Raw genomic sequence first — 16,086 nt, forward strand, 5'->3', positions numbered from 1 at the left:
TTGATATACAAACTCAAACATAACACCTGAAGCTCTATATATCCTAATTGGTGTAAACCACTAAACACAATGGGTTCATTCATTCCTCATTCAAAGCCAACTTCCCCTCCCCAAAGCACATTATGACTTAACATAATAAACCCAGCCATTTGGCTATTATGATTTAGTTTAGTCTGAAATTACAAGGAAATTTGCAATTTATTTTGCAAGACATAACATAGTGGTTTGAAATTTCAATCAAATTGTGATTTATCCTGCAAGGCATAGTTAACAAAATAATGGTTTAGCATATATGAAAACTGCCAAAAGAATTTGAGTGTCTATTGACAGAACTGCAACATAAATTGTAAATCTGTTTTTCAGCAGAGCAATCGATTTCTCAATTTCAGCCTGCTGCTTCCTAGGTGGGCAATTTGCAGTCTCAGATTCCTTTTACACTAGACTAGAGCTACCTCTAATCAGAGCTGCTAATAGCTAGCAGCATCCTTTTCTGCCATTTTGAAGTGAGAAAATGTTTTTTTTAAAAAAAAACCCATCAATCTCGTAGTATTTATCATAGAAAATGCAGCTCCAATTCTCTATAAAAAAATGATTAGTTCAGCTGGCCCCTGTAACTGTCTCCTCCCCACCACCCAAATAAATACAGCTATACCTAGATTTCTAAACCACTTTTCTTCTTTCCAAGGAACTTAAGTTTCCCCATTTCACTTAAGCTGTTCAGAACTGGGTGGGGAGGGAGGCTGAAGTGCTACCCAGAATTGGACCTGCTGAAATCCCCAGGGAATCCAGAGCAGACGGCTACTTGGGAAATCAGGGAAATAAATATTTAAAAAAGGGAATGAAATGAAAATAGAGCAAAGGAGAAGTCGGGGAAGCCAGAGCAGGCAGCTAGTGGGAAACCAGGAGAATAAATTTAAATTAGAAGAGCCCACGCTAAAAAGCAAGAGTGTTGCCCATTGAGCGGCTGCCACATTTTAACAATTAAATAACTTTTAAGGACCAAGCCAGATTTTAGGAGTTGTGTTTACGACTTTTTAAATCATGGTTCCAATACGACGGAGACTGATTTTTGTTTTTCAATCCTTCAGCCGAGATGAAAACCTCGCTGGGCCAAAGCCCAACACAAACAAATGGTATTATTACTATTTTTACTATTATTATCGCCCTCCCACCCACCATTACCACCCATGCACGGGGGACCCTGGCTTTTAACCTAAGGGAGCTCCTCTCGTTTGAGGAGGACGAGGGGCACTTGCCGGGAGACAACGGCCGAGGCCTCCCCTCCCGCCCACCGGCCCTCCGCGGCTTCCTCGCGACCTAGAAGCTTCCTTTCCACGCGCACGAGGCTCCCGCCAAAGGCGCCATTCGAACCCACCCGCGCATGCTCACTTACGCCCTCGGCGCCGACGCTGCCTGACGCACGCTCCATCTTGTCTCAAGGGGCGGGCCCGCGACGACTACGCATGCGCCGGCATCCTCCCCCCCCCCCCCAGTTTAGCTTTCGGTTTTGGCAGACGCGCGGTCCGTTTGCGCAGAGCCGGAAGTTTTATTTCTATTTTATCTTTTATTTCTCGAAGACAGGAAGGCTGGTTGCTGCCATCATAAACAAAATACACAGCCATACTGATGTAAAGGAAAGCATACATCTGATGTATAGGAAGATATTTATTTATTTATTTATTTATTTATTTATTTATTTATTTATTTATTTGATTTGATTTGATTTGTATACCGCCCTTCTCCCTAAGGACTCAGGGCGGTGAACAGTGACATAAATATCAAAATGTACAATTGAAAACAAATTAAACCCTAATGCCCAAATGCAGAAGATAAGTTACCTTAAAATAATAAAATAATAGTAAATAATAAAATAATAATTACAATAATAATTAATAATAATAATAATTACAATAATAATAATAAAATAATAATAATTACAACAGAACTGCTAAGCTTGTAAGCTGCCCTGAGTCTTCGGAGAAGGGCGGGATATAAATGGGATAAAAATAAAAAAAATAAAATGTCCATTTATATAGACATTGTGGGTAATTATAGATAAGGAAACTGTTTTTAAGGATATGAAAGAAGGAAAGATTGCCGAGGAGGAAGAGGTTCATACTGATTGACTAGGAAGGATTGTAATAAGCTAGCCCATTCTATTGAAAATGATTGACTAAATCTTTAAAAACTTATAAAAAGGGAGACAGGTATGCAGCTGCCACCCAAAGTTACCTGGCAACCATAGGTTAAATAAATATATATTCTTTTGACCTCCATTGTCTGGTTGGTTTTATTGTACTAGTGCAGACATGTCAAACACAAGGCCCGGGGGCCAGATCTGGCCTGCGAAGTGGTTTCATGTGGCCCGCGAAGCCATCCTGGAAACAGTGAGGGAACGGCCCCCACTGCCTTGGCCCTGGCCCAGAGACCCTCCTTCTGCCAGAGACCCTCAGATCTGTCCCACTCCTGCCCAGGCCCCCATAGGCACCCTTGACGCGAAGGATGTAGAGCTGGCCACGCCCACCCAGTAGGCCATACGGACTTTAGCCACGCCCACCCAGTAGGCCACGCCCACCCTGGCCATACCCACCCGGCCCCCTGAGGGCAACCGCAATTGCTCAATTGAGTTTGACACCCCTGTACTAGTGTATTACTAGAATCCCATGTTTTATTGGATTCATTGGGCTCTTAACTACTGGAAAAGAAGGCATCTGATCCTTAGACAATACTAAAACATTTGTAATGATTGTATTGCAGAGTCGGGATTTCCATTCAGATATCTTAACAAAAATCCAGCTGGTTCCAAATATATAGTATTTGAGGAGAAATGACCATGTGTCGGACAATTAATTTAGCAATAAAAAAGATCCATAAAAATACTGCTAAAAGTATTTATTTTTAACAGACACTCATTAGGGTTACATAATTCAGTTAATGTAAAGGCACAACAGGTGACATTTCAAAAAATAAGAACAGAGGTCCAAGCCTTCAGTGGAATTTATTCCCTGGTTAGTCAGCATAAACAAGTTAATCTAAAACAGTGCTTCCCAGATACAGTTCTGAATAATATGCATTTACCGGTAATAATTTTACAATCTTGCAGTGCACTTATTTTGAATATGATTTCCAGGTAGAGAGAACAATACTATTATGATACATTCAAAGTGTTCAGTTCTTTTCAGTTTTGGCAAATGATCTCTTGGTCAACAGGAGCATCTGCAGGAATAGTCTTTGCCTTTAAAATAGCAGATGCTTGTGGGTGATCAAAGTTCCACCCCTTTTAATGTGTGTTTATGCACTAAATGCATATTAAAAAGGCGTGGAGCTTCAATCTCTTGGTCATATCCACTGTCCTGAAACTAATTAAATTAAAATACAATTTGATAAGCTTTTGTTTACAGTACTGAATTATTGTCTTTAAGTTGCAAACTACTTCAAATCTTTTAAGGATATTTCAGTATAGCTATAACATATAAGTAAACAAACAAATTAAATTTTGGTTCACAGAAGATAGATCTCTGTTCCAGAAGTGTCACATTTGCATGACAAGAATAATTATACTGATCAACACAACTTGAAACTGAAATAATGTACATAAATATTCAGGTATGCCCACAAGATGGCAGTGTATTAATTCTTTGTTATTCCAACATCAAAACTAATCCCAGTATGAGAAATACTACAACTGATTGTTGCAATCCGCATTATTTCACATTTTAGAAGCCACTGTAACTGGATTTATATGTTTATATTTGGATTCAATATTCATGTGGACAGTTACATTATTAAGGCTTCGTATCACTATCCGGTGAAGATTTTTGACCTCTTTCATTAGTTCTTCAATGTTTTTATTTGTTGTCAACACAGGTTTCCTTTCGCCAGTAAAATCGGGATCTTTTGGATATAAATCGTCACCTAAAATATAATTATTTCTCTCGGTTATATGTATAATTACAGGTATAAATGGTATGAATGCAATCAAATTCTACCTTTTATTTACTGGGTTCATAAACATGTTAAGCAATGATCTAAGATTTACAAACCACGATTACTGCTTTCACAGTACACAGCTACCACCAAGTACGTAACATTATAGCTGAATATACTGTATATTCAATGTAACAGAAGATTAATGAATATCTGCTCATTAATCCTACTAAGTGTACTAGGTGCAATTTAAATTATGAAATTTTAATTTCCTAACATTATTTATCTTTTGTCCTAAACAATCCACTTTTTGGAGTATGGTCCCAGCACCCACTTACTGGAGAAGCAGATTCATTTTGCAGCTTCTGTTTAGTGTTAATTTTTTTTACAAAAGGCCAGTTCTTCATTTTTACCTACCTGGCAACAAATGCATGAGGCCATCTGAAGCCACCAAATGAACTGGCATCCAGCGTTCACAACCTTCTAAAGCTCGTTCTGAGCTAAACCTCTCCAGATTGTGAAGGGATGAAAAATGGCAGAGCCTACATAACTCATAAAGCTGAGGTGGTGCTACCCAGATGTCTCCCGAGTTAAAAAGTTCAACAGCTTCTAAAGGGGTTGACCACTGAAAAAAAAAAATAAAGCATTAAAGTCAATCTCCAGGCTATGCAATTTCCCAATTAAAGGGATATTCTGCAGAACTGATACATATTTTGTACAACTCTTAATTCTGTTTCCTGGTGCTCTCAGTGACGGCTTTAGTCTACATTAGTATTTATTTTTAGCTCTTTTATTAGTGATCAGTCTGACAGTGGCTGCCATATGTCAGCTAGCAAGTTCAGAAATAAATCGTTTTAAATATTATTTGAAGGTAGCAAAAGAGATTACAATATATTTCGAGTGTGCAAAACAGACAAGTGAAATTTTGGATCAATATTTCTGAACATATTTCCAGGGTTTTCACGCATAACAACCACTACTTAGTGACTCGGGCATTCGTTTAACTTTATAGACTGTGGTGTTCACTTAGCCATCACCACCACCACCACAAATTATGGTCATAAGTGAAGGACTACCCCACGCTGGCTGGGGAATTCTGGGAGTCGGAAGTCCACCCATCTTCACCTGGCTAAGGTGAGAAATACTCAATAGCAGAGGTCTTCAAACTTGGCCCTTTTACGACTTGTGGACTTCACCTCCCAGAATTCCTCAGCCAGGATACCTGGCTGAGGAATTCTGGGAGTTGAAGTCCACAAGCCGTAAAAGGGCCAAGTTTGAAGACCCCTGCTCAATAGTTTAGGACTCCCTTCCCCATGTCCAGCCAACCCACGATGCAAACCAGGTTTCTGGAAGCAAGTAACTGATCAGATCCCAGGCTGGAGCTCCCCTCTCTGCCCAGTCCCGGCCCTGCTTGCAGGAGGCCCCGCCAACCACCCTGCCAGTTGCCACCCGGGCACCCTCACCCGGCAGTCCGCCACCTCCTGCCGGTCGTGCGAGGCGGCGGGCGGCTCCTGCCCGAGGCAGCAGCACAGGTAGAAGGCGGTGTCGTAGCGGCGGCCGCCGGGCCCGGCTCGGCCCACGGGGGTCAGCCAGTTGCCCCACTCGTGCAGCGCCCGCAGGTGGGGCGCGCAGCCCAGGTGGCGGCAGAGCTCCAGGAAGCTGCCCGGGTCGCCCTGCACCCGCCGCCGCCACTCCTCCAGCCCGGCGGCCAGGGGCAGCAGCCGAGCCGGCGCCTCCGCCCGGGACGCGCCCTCTTGGGCGGCGGGCTCCAGCAGCAGCAGCCCGCTCTCCTCGAAGGTCTCCCGGATGGCGCAGATGCGGAAGGCCACGTCGGCCGGCAGCGAAGCTTCGCCCAGCTCGGGCCGGCCGGCGGCGAAGAGGGGCGGCCGGGCGGGGGGCTCGGCGCCCAGCCCGCAACGCGGCCCTTTGGGCAGCAGCTCCCGCCAGGCGGGGGAGAAGTCGGCGGGCTCCGCCAAGCCGCCCGGGAAGACCTGCGCGCAGGGCAGGAAGGAGCTCCGGGCGCTGCGCTGCAGCAGCAGCACCTGGTAGTCGAAGGCGGCCGAGGGCCGAGGCTGCCCGCCGCCCGCCGCCAGGAGCAGCGTGGCCGCCTCCCGCCAGGGCCGCGAGGTCATGCCGGCAGGGAGAAGGGCCGCGGGCCAAGGGCGGCCGCTCGGCTCGGCTCGGCCGGGCTCTGCGCGCGCGCGCGCGGGGCGGAGGTGGCCGCGTCTCCTGGCCTTGCGAGTCCCCGCAGCGACAGCCCTGCGAGGTAGGCTGGGTGGAGAGAAGCCGCCGCTGCTCCTCCCGGCCCTCCGGGGATTGGGGAGATTTCATCCAGGGTTGGGAAAGCGGCCGGGCGTTGGGAAGCAGGCTGGGGACGCGCCGCCTCCTGGGCTGGGAAAGGGAGGCAGGTGAGGTAAAAGTTGCTTTTTAGGCATCCTGTGGAATTGATTTTCAGAGCTGGTCTACCTTACAGGGCTGGCAGAAGCGTTGTTAAATCAGGCAAACTTGGGTTAGCTTACGTTCAGATTATTGTAGGGTAAGCTTGTCACGTAACGTTGCCTATTTTTAACTTGCTGATCTTACGCAACTCTTAAGTCACTGAAACAAGTGAACTTAAGTGAGCCCCACTCTTCACAGAGCGGCTAAGTAAAAATGGGGATGCAGAAGAGGTAGTAGTTGAGACAGATGAATGTTTATTCTGGGCTCGCTGATGTTAAAAATAATAATTTGCAGTTCTGTGATGAGCCTGTTTTTCAGGGTCAGAAAACTTACTTAGTACAATAGCATAGATGTGGGAAAATGACTCTTAATTTTCAGCATAAGAGATATTAAAGGAGATTTTGGCAATTCAAATATTGCAGATGAAAAAGGCAGATTCTTGTGTCGACTATACATCTTGTAGCTCTTTCCTAAGGAAGAAATGTTTAAACTGAGCCATGATTATGAAACATGGACGCCATGGTTTAGTTCTGCAAGATTATGCTTAAATTACTCGCACCATCATTAATTGAGCTTACATCCAAGGGAATCATATGGCTCAGAATTTTAATGTACAAAATGCTTTGCAGTTTTTCAAAGGGGAACTTGAAAGTGTGTTATATTCTTCTGTTATCATACTTAGAACATAGAATAAGAGTTGGAAGGGACCTTGGAGGTCTTCTAATCCAACCCCTGCTCAAGCAGGAGACCAGGGGTAGGCAACCTTGGCTCTTTTATGACTCATGGACTTCAACTCCCAGAATTCCTGAGCCAGCCATGCTGAGGCTAAAGGGAGAGGTTTCCAAGCTGAGCCATGCTGGCTCAGGAATTCTGGGAGTTGAAGTCCATGAGTCATAAAAGAGCCAAGGTTGCCTACCCCTGCCCTATACCATTTCAGATAAATGATTGCCCGGTCTCTTTTTGAATGCCTCCAGTGATGAAGCACCCACAACTTCTGGAGGCAAGTTGTTCCTTGGTTGATTACTCTGTTAGGAAATTTTTCCCGAGTTCTGGGTTGCTTCTCTCCTTGATGTTCAGAAGTATTCAGTCTTAACGTCTTAATGTCCAAGACTACAGTCTTTGCTTCGCTTGAATACTCTCTATTAACTGTTGACAAAGAAAACTTAATGTGCATCTCTTCTACCTTAGGCAATGAAGCAGAATCCAACTCCATTTGTAATTACTGGAATACAAGAAACAAGTGGAATGAAGTGTAAAACGCATCAATGTTTCTTTTAATGCCATCTTTCAATCAGGGCCCTAATTTGTGAGTGAAGTTTGAATTTTTAATAAGTACAACAGGCCATTTGGGACATAAGTGCATTTTTGTCCCAGCTTGGCACTGTAAGCTTAAAAACATAGCGGAGGAAAAGATTTAAAGGCCTATAATTCAGCATTCTTGTCAAACAACTTTATGAAAATATGTGAGAGAGAAATATTGCTAACGAAGTTCACACACACACACACGTTTAGGAATTTATCTTTAAAAGCAATCTGTTCAAAAGACTGGCAAGTTAATAGAAGAGGCTTTATTTTAAATAAATAATAGCAATAGGTTTTATCCTGAGCATAAAAGAATACTGTTGAATCATGGAATGCCAGTTTATAATGCCAGTTCACACTAATACTGAAACAATCATTTTAATATGGACCCAGCAATCATCGGAATGGAAGAAATTAACACTTTTAAAAAATCATTCAGTGTTCATAATTCCTCAACTACCACTCCTGTTGTAATCTCAACTTCCTCATACTTGTAAAATACAGCAGAATTTGACTTTTTAAAATAAAGAATCCTATTAATAAGGGACTTTTCTTTTTTTCTTTTCAATGAAAACATACACTTTTGTTACCACGAAAGTACCTATGGCTGTAAACACAAGACAGTTAACAAGTATTTTTTTAAAGAGAGTAAAACAACTTAACTTTAAATAAACTTTAAATAAATACATAATTTTAATCATGTCACTGTAATCATCATGGTTGTAGGGCTGATGATTAGTCATTTAAACAAGAGTCTGAAGGCTTTAAGACCTAGCTAAAAGAAAACCTCCAGCAAAAAAATTCTGTGGTATGTATGGCCTAAACATGAGATTTCTAGATATTTTCTTCCAGAAAGAAACATAAGACAATGACTATGTCATGAACCTTTGAGCAGATGTGAAAGTGAACAGCTCCTTACATTTTTGTGGATGAACAGAAGCATATCATGTTTTAGATTATTTCACCAGTTCCTGCAGATCAATCTGGCACATATACATCCCATATAAAGATATTTTTTCGATAGTATTATTTAAGGATGCCATCAGTCTTGATCTCCTTTGCATCTGGTCAGCTTTGCACACATGATAAAACAGCTATCCCTAAACTATATTGCACAGTCAATGGTGCTGAGCAGATGCGATGAGAGCTGAGCTAAGATATTAATTAGATGGCGACAATCCTGTGTCAGGACTTGATGAGATGTAATTTAGAAATAGCTTAAGAGAGAAAAACAATGCAGACACAGTTAACTGATGTGTACACGTGAGGAGCCCCTTGCTAAATCAGGTCTGCTAGGAAAATAAATCTTAACTAGAATTAGGAACTGTTTCCATGTATTTTTTTTCATAAAAGTAACCTAGCTCTCAGGAAAATTAGTATTTTGCAATGATGTATTTATGGTTTTAATCTGGACTTTTGAGTTCTCAATGTGCAAAGAATACTGTTTTAATTCCAAATTAAAAAGGTGCCTTGGGAGCATTCCAACTAGGCAATTATTTTCCTGCAGCTTCTTTCTCCCATCCTATAACAGTGTTGCATGCAGCCTATTAAGAGCACTTTTTAAGTCTAGGTGTGTTCTCATAAAATATACCAGATGTATTTAAGAGAAATATCTAGCCCTTGTTAACAAGCAAATGTGGATCTTTCCAATAAACAAGGAATGTTCTCTTCAAGTGAAAGGGAACAATATAATAGCAGCTGTTTGAATCACGCTACAGTCAACAGAGAAGGGTACTTTAGCACCAAAAAGAATAGTTTTGACATCCTTGTGACACCCAGCCCTGTTCCTAGAACCTTCTTAGAAAGCAGACATTTACAATCAACTGTCAAAATATATTGATGCTTTTAAGAGTACCTGGGAATGCAGTATTTTCTTGCCTACGGAACACAGCACTATTTATTTCTGAGGTAAAATACTTAGATTTGCTTGGTTGCAAATGTAGAATCTTGTTTGACTGCACAGCATCCATTAGTGCTAGCCACTCAAAGTGTAAACTTAATTATTTATGTTCTGCATTTCAACCCTGTTCTTTTTGCATATTGATTCAGGAGCTAAAAAGTAGATGTAGTTCTCGGCTTACAGCATTTCATTTAGTCACCATTCAAAGTTACAGCCCTGAAAAAAAACTGACTTATTGACCGTTTTTCACAGTTAACGACCTTTGCAAGCTTCCCCATGATCATGCGATCAAAATTCAGATGCTTGTCAACTGGTTCATATTTATGACCGTTGCTGTGTTCCCAAGGTCACAAGATCCCCTTTTGTGATCTTCTGACAAGCAAAGTCAATGGGGAAGCCAGATTCACTTAACAACTGGGTTACCAACTTCTGCAGTGATTCACTTAACATCCGTGGCAAGAAAGGTCATAAAACGGGCCAAAACTCACTTAAATGACTCACTTAACAACAGAAATTTTAGGCTCCATTGTGGCTGTAAATCGAGGACTACCTGTAAAGAAATCTTATTTCTAAAAAGATACCCATAGGGTGTCAGCTCCATAGCTCAAAGTATTCTCAGGAATTGGAGCCCCTCATTCCAATGAACCTCAATTTTTAGAAATTCACCCACTGAATCTGGTGATTTCCCTTGTAAAGCTAATATAAAAGAAGACTGCGTATGTCCAACTGCAAGTGATGGGGTCAGTATACTGATTCTAAAGCCATGCACAAATGTAAAATATGGGACTTAACAGATTGGTAAACAGAAATTTAGACACTTTATTTTCCTGTTTGTCTCTAATAATTGCACAGTAACTTGCAGGTAATCCATACCTATAGAAGGGCTGCTGTTAACCTGTAAATTTAGCTTAGATATAATGGATTACTCTATGCTGCCAGATTACCGTTATCTATTAATGCCAGGAACTCATCTAATATAATTTTTCAGTTAAGCAAGGTAATCATCATAATTGGCCTGACATCCAAACTCAAGATATTTTAGGTTAATTTTAAGGTCTGTGTCTTTGCTGACCGGTACAGCTTCAGTTTTCAAGCTCTACACCATCCTTTAAATTATTTCCATCAATACAACTATAGAAACTTGATTCAAGAGTCCCATAATTTTCTCATGTATTAATGAATAAGCACACCTGAGAGGTTGTTAAAACCTTACTTCTCTGTTTTAGAATGAATAGTTTTCAGCATCTCCTCCTGTTTAAATAGAATTACTTCCCTTAGGATTAAGTCTCTAGCCCTAAACACAGAGGACAAAATCCTGTCTAAAACCCAGAACTTGCGGGAAGATCTTGACATATTTTAGTTTAAATACAAGACCAATCCCAGCATCAGTACACAAAAGATAACCTGAAAGAAGCTGCCATCATCTGATGCATATTCCGAACTAAAATCTCACTGAATTCCATGGGATTCAGCGGTACAGCAGTAGACTTCAAACAATGATTTACACTTATGTGTAAAGTGTTTAAAGTTGGCTAATGTGGAACTAAGAACCTATGGATGTTTTTTTTCTCCTGTCCCCTGCAAAAACAAACCTGAAACAGTAGTAAGCTGAAAATAACACCTCCTCTTTCTCTAAATTGCTGCTCTAAGTTTTCTTCCGTAAATCTGGATTTATATACTGCACATAGTAACAAATTTCGGTTCAATCTTTCATTCACAAACCCAAGTTTCTGCCTTTGAGGCTGCAACCACTTGGTTCAGGATCAACGATAACGCCCGTTATATTTAAACCTCTCTCATCTTGACCTCTCATTCACAGCATCCCGGGCAAATTATTACTCATTTGTAAACATGAAACACCCCCCCCACACACCAATCCCAGCTTAATCACAAACCACATTTCTGTTCCAGTTCCTGAGGACGGTCTTCTATAAATAGCAGTCAAATCCCTACTGTGGTAGTTATAATACCCACATATGATTAACCGTGAAAGGCCCAGCCAGCAGGCTTTCAATATATAATATATATATATATATATTGTATATACTGTATATACTACCCACGGCAATCTCTGGGATCCACCATCGCGGGGCATTGAAAGCACCCATTTCAGCCGATCCAGCCCCCGTCCCCACGCTGTGGCTGCTGTAGAACAGTGTTTCCCAACCTTAGGAACTTGAAGATGCGTGGACTTCAACTCCCAGAATTCCCCAGCCAGCATAGCTGGCTGGGGAATTCTGGGAGTTGAAGTCCACGCATCTTCAAGTTCCTAAGGTTGGGAAACGCTGCTGTAGAACTCCAAAGGTAAACCCCCAGTTGCAAGGAAGCGCCCAGCCTTAGGAGAGCTTGGCCACGCACACCGCCAGGGCGATGGCCATCAGGAGGACAGCGGTGAAAATGATCCCGGCCAGGACTCTGCTGGGGTGGCAGAGGCTTTTGCTGCCGGCCCCCGAGGTGGCGCCCAGCGAAGAGGCGCGCCGGCTGAAGTTGGAGTTCAGCTCGGCGCCGGGGTCTTGCTTGGCCTCGACGGTCCACCGGGGCACGTTGACCTTCATCTCCATCTCGTAGATCATCTCGCCCACCTGGTGGATCTCCTGCTCCAGGTCCGTCAGGTCCACCACGTCGATGTTGGGCTCGGCCTCGTACTTCATGTTCTGCACGCTCATGGCCCGGGCGGCGACGGCCGAGGTGCCGCCGATCAGGCCGGTCTGGATGAGCGGCTTTTTGGGCACGTGGAGCGGGAAAGCCTGGCCCAGCTCCAGGGCGCGCCGCATGTCGCTCTCCAGGATCTCCAGGCAGGCGGCGAAGATGACCCAGAGGCGCTCGAACTCGGCCCGCTCCTCCTTGGCCAGCGCCTTGTCCCGCAGGGCGGCCGTCAGCTGGGTGCGGGTCACGCCGGCCAGCTCCTGCGCCTTCCGACGGCTCTTCTTCAGCTCCTCGCGCAGCTCCTGCGAGTCCGCCGCGCCCCCGACGGTCAGCACCAAGTGCCGGTAGCAGGCGGTGACTTTGCTGAGCGCGTCCAGCAGCGCCTTGCACTCCTCTCGGGCCATGGCGGGGACGGGCGGGAGGAGCGGAGCCGGTCCGGCTGCTCAGGCCAGGCGACGACGACGCCGTCCGGCGGAGCGCTGCTCCGAGCAGCCCCGTCCGTCCGGTGCGCGCATAGCCGGAGCTGGGCGGCGCCCTCCCCGTCTGGAGCCCGGCGCCGCCTCCTCAGCAGCCCTCCCCGCAGCTCCGGCCAGGCGAGGCGCCCTGGCTCGTCCGGCGCGCATCCCCCGCCGCTGCCTCGGATGGAGGGCGGGAAGCGAGCGCCGGGCGGCTCCGGCCGAGCACCGTCTCCTTTAAGCCCGCCGAGGCTGCGGGCCGGGCGCGGTCTGGGCGCTTAGGGTTAAATAGCGCGCAGCTGGCGCCGACGGGGCCGCCCCGGGAGGATTGCTCCGCTGCTGCTGCCGCTGCCGCCCCGCCGCTGCCTGCCTGCCAGCCAGCCAAGCTCCACCTTCGCCGGGGCGGTTGCGAGGAGGCCGGGGCTCATTGGCTCGCCCGCTGGGTAGGACCCGCCTCGGTGGCCGGGCTAGGAACGGGCGGCGCTTGCGGGAGGAGGAGGAGGCGGAGGAGAGGCGGAGGAGAGGGGATGCCGCCGTCGCTGCTGGGGCCGTCGCCGCCGTGGGGAGGGGGCGCAGAGGAGACCCTGGCCGCCTTGGCAGGAAAGTGAGCGCTCGTCCGGCCCGGGGACGCGGGGACAGGGCGGCAGGAACCGGGCTGGCGCGTCGGGGAGGCGGTGGAGGGGTGTCGGCCGGGGAGCCCCTTCCCTTCCGGGCCTGTCCTGAGGATGGCTCTGCTCGGGGCGGCCGGGAGAGAACTTGGAAGCGTCGCGGAGCCTCCCGTGGCTGCTTGCTTGCCGGCCTGCCTGCCTGCCTGCCTGCTTGCTTGCTTGCAGGCCTCCGTGCTCCTTCCCCCGAAGCGGGCGATTGCTCGGAGCCCCTGCCCCAAAAGGTGCCGCTTCTCCGGCGGGAGCCGAGGTTGGCAAGCCTCGCCGGCAAGTCGGGAATACCGACGGTCCGGAGGGGTCCCTCCCTGCTGACGGGGGAGAGGGTAGGGGGTATCCGGGGGCTAAAAAAAAAAAAGTCCTCCAGGACAGCGTTTCCCAACCTTAGGAACTTGAAGATGCGTGGACTTCAACTCCCAGAATTCCCCAGCCAGCTATGCTGGCTGGGGAATTCTGGGAGTTGAAGTCCACGCATCTTCAAGTTCCTAAGGTTGGAAAACGCTGCTCCAGGACACGCTCGGGGCCGGCCCTCTTGCCCCGGCCGCCGGAGAAGGGGCGGCTTGCAGGGTCTCCACCCGCGCTCCCGGGCGAGCGAAAGCCCGAAACCTTCGGCGTTCGTTTGCAAAGAGAAGCGGGGAGGTTCCGGGCTGGTTCCTCGCGGGGAGACCCTCCCGGGCTGGATCCGAAGGCTTCCTGCGCTGCGTGGGTTTCTTGCCCCGGCCTTTTTCCTCTGCATGCCTCGGGTTCCTCTTTAGAAGGGAGGGAAAGGAAGGTTCCCGGGGCCGCTGAGTTGGGGCGGCTCGTCTTCGGGGCACGAGGCGAGGAAGTTGGCACGTGGAAGTTAAACTGCCATGGGTCTCTTAACGCTGCCGTGCGAGAAGGCCGGGACTTCGAAAACATCATTTGACATGTTGGGTTTGGTTTTTTTTTTGAAGCAACTCCCGTAATGGAGCAGCTAAAGCAGGGGTAGGCAACCTCGGCTCTTTTATGACTCGTGGACTTCAACTCCCAGAATTCCTGAGCCAGCCATGCTGGCTCAGGAATTCTGGGAGTTGAAGTCCACGAGTCATAAAAGAGCCGAGGTTGCCTACCCCTTGAGCTAAAGGCACTCGAGATGAATTCAGTTACGGTAGCGTAATACAAAAGCCTTTTTCCGGTTTGGGCAGCTTTCGATTGGGTGGACTTCAACTCCCAGAATCCCTTGCTTGCAGGGGGATTCTGGGAGCTGAGGTCCAAGCAACTTCAAAAGCGGCCCAGGTTGAAAAAAACGCTGGTCGAAAGGAATATCACTTTTCAAATTAGTTCCCACTGGATTTAGAGAGCTGGCTCTTCGAGCTCTCTGGCCCAGGCTGAGAATTTTAATTTTAATTTTAACTGGGGTTTTATTTGTTCAGGGACGGATCTTAATTTTTTTAACTGTTTTTAACTGTTGTATTTTTTGTTTTAATCACCCTGTAAACCGCCCTGAGTCCTTCGGGAAAGGGCGGTATATAAATATAATAAAATAAATAAATAAATAAATAAATAATAAAGACCGGAAATTGCAGGAACCCAGCCCAGTCATGTACCACATAATTTAATCCCCACTGATTGAGCATGGTATTAGGCTGAGTGGTGTTCTGCCTAGAATATGGATTCTGTTCTCTTGAGTGACATTTTATTGCAATGTTTTAGTTATTCCTCAGGATTCTCTTGAAATTACAAGAGACCTAAGCATTTTAAAAACGAAGAATGTTGACACTTTCTAACTTGCAGAGAACTGCATTAACTTTACCATCCAGTGTGTGACAATTGCTTGTGTGGTTCCTCTTTTTAAGTTTATTTTTACTGCAAAGTTTTGGTCTAGTTTCTGTTTCTCGCACGTTATCTGTGGGTAATGTTTTAATGTTCTGATGGAATTTTGATCACCCAGTTTGATTTGATTATTAGACAGATAGAAATAATGTCAAAACGGGTGTGTTTTAAAGGATCGGTTCCTGGGAAATAAACTGTGCAGACGCTTAGGCAGGTAGCAAACTCAAATTTGTTGAAGTGGACATTCAAACATGCATGGATATTTCTTAATATCTAAATGGTACCAAGTCATATGCTTGTGGTATATGTAGACAGCACTGTGCTGTATTTTATCAGCTATAACTTCCTTGGGTGGAGATGTTAACAAGTGTACATTTGAAGCTATGCCATAACAGTGATAGCTGCATGATAAACACATTTAAGTAGCCATTGTTTACAGTGGTGTTTGTAAAACAAGCAATTTTGGTTGCCTCCAGATGTTTTGGACTATAATTCCCACTGTCTCCAGGTAGCAAAAGCATGGCCCATGTTGGTTGAGATGATGGAAGCTAGTCAAATAGATTTTGAGGAGCAATGGTATATGTAAATGCTCTTGGGGGAAGAGATGCAATCAGAGGAAAATACTTAAGAAAGATCTGCCTCATTTAAAAGTCATGATGGGAGGTTTGTGCCTTCAGACTTACAAGATTGTGTTAATCATTGCAATAAAACAGAAGTAGTAGTTCATCTAATTGTGTTTCCTGTCTGGTTTATCTGGGGGGGGGGTTGTCATGAGGATACAAAGTTGGAGAACATAGAACCAAAGTCTTATCTCATGAAAGGAAGAGAGAATGAATCCTGATCCACCAAAATTTTCTTGTAATGGGAAAGCTTCGACAGGAAATTGTGTAGGTACCAGGTTAGTGGAGCAATTGCCACAATAATTTTCTCTGTGGCAATTCAAGAAAGCCACCAAGCAGTT

General features: G+C 45.7%; 3 protein-coding genes across 4 annotated transcripts in view; 1 reads left to right on the forward strand and 2 right to left on the reverse strand.

Moving 5' to 3' along the window:
* Positions 1-2,644: 2,644 nt before the first annotated feature.
* On the reverse strand, positions 2,645-6,227 carry NUDT19 (nudix hydrolase 19). The gene is made up of 3 exons (XM_083370209.1): positions 5,391-6,227; positions 4,345-4,552; positions 2,645-3,915 (listed from the first exon to the last, which is right to left on the reverse strand). The coding sequence occupies exons 1-3, from the start codon at positions 6,057-6,059 to the stop codon at positions 3,710-3,712; spliced, it is 1,083 nt and encodes a 360-aa protein (XP_083226335.1). The 5' UTR covers positions 6,060-6,227; the 3' UTR covers positions 2,645-3,709.
* Positions 6,228-11,858: 5,631 nt separating this feature from the next.
* RGS9BP (regulator of G protein signaling 9 binding protein) lies at positions 11,859-13,016 on the reverse strand. Its single transcript, XM_083370288.1, has one exon. The coding sequence runs from the start codon at positions 12,616-12,618 to the stop codon at positions 11,905-11,907; it is 714 nt and encodes a 237-aa protein (XP_083226414.1). The 5' UTR covers positions 12,619-13,016; the 3' UTR covers positions 11,859-11,904.
* Positions 13,017-13,151: 135 nt separating this feature from the next.
* The window catches only part of ANKRD27 (ankyrin repeat domain 27), a 37,564-nt gene continuing 34,629 nt past the window's right edge, over positions 13,152-16,086 (forward strand). Inside the window, exon 1 of one of the 2 annotated variants that reach the window (XM_083370836.1) lies at positions 13,152-13,273. The gene's annotated coding sequence lies outside the window, so the exon portion shown is untranslated. Of the gene's footprint in view, positions 13,274-14,491; positions 15,789-16,086 lie in introns of those variants that run through there. The other variant, XM_083370837.1, reaches the window with a different exon arrangement.

This window comes from Vipera ursinii, assembly GCF_947247035.1.
Source record: "Vipera ursinii genome assembly, chromosome: 10".
NCBI classification, from domain to species: domain Eukaryota; kingdom Metazoa; phylum Chordata; class Lepidosauria; order Squamata; family Viperidae; genus Vipera; species Vipera ursinii.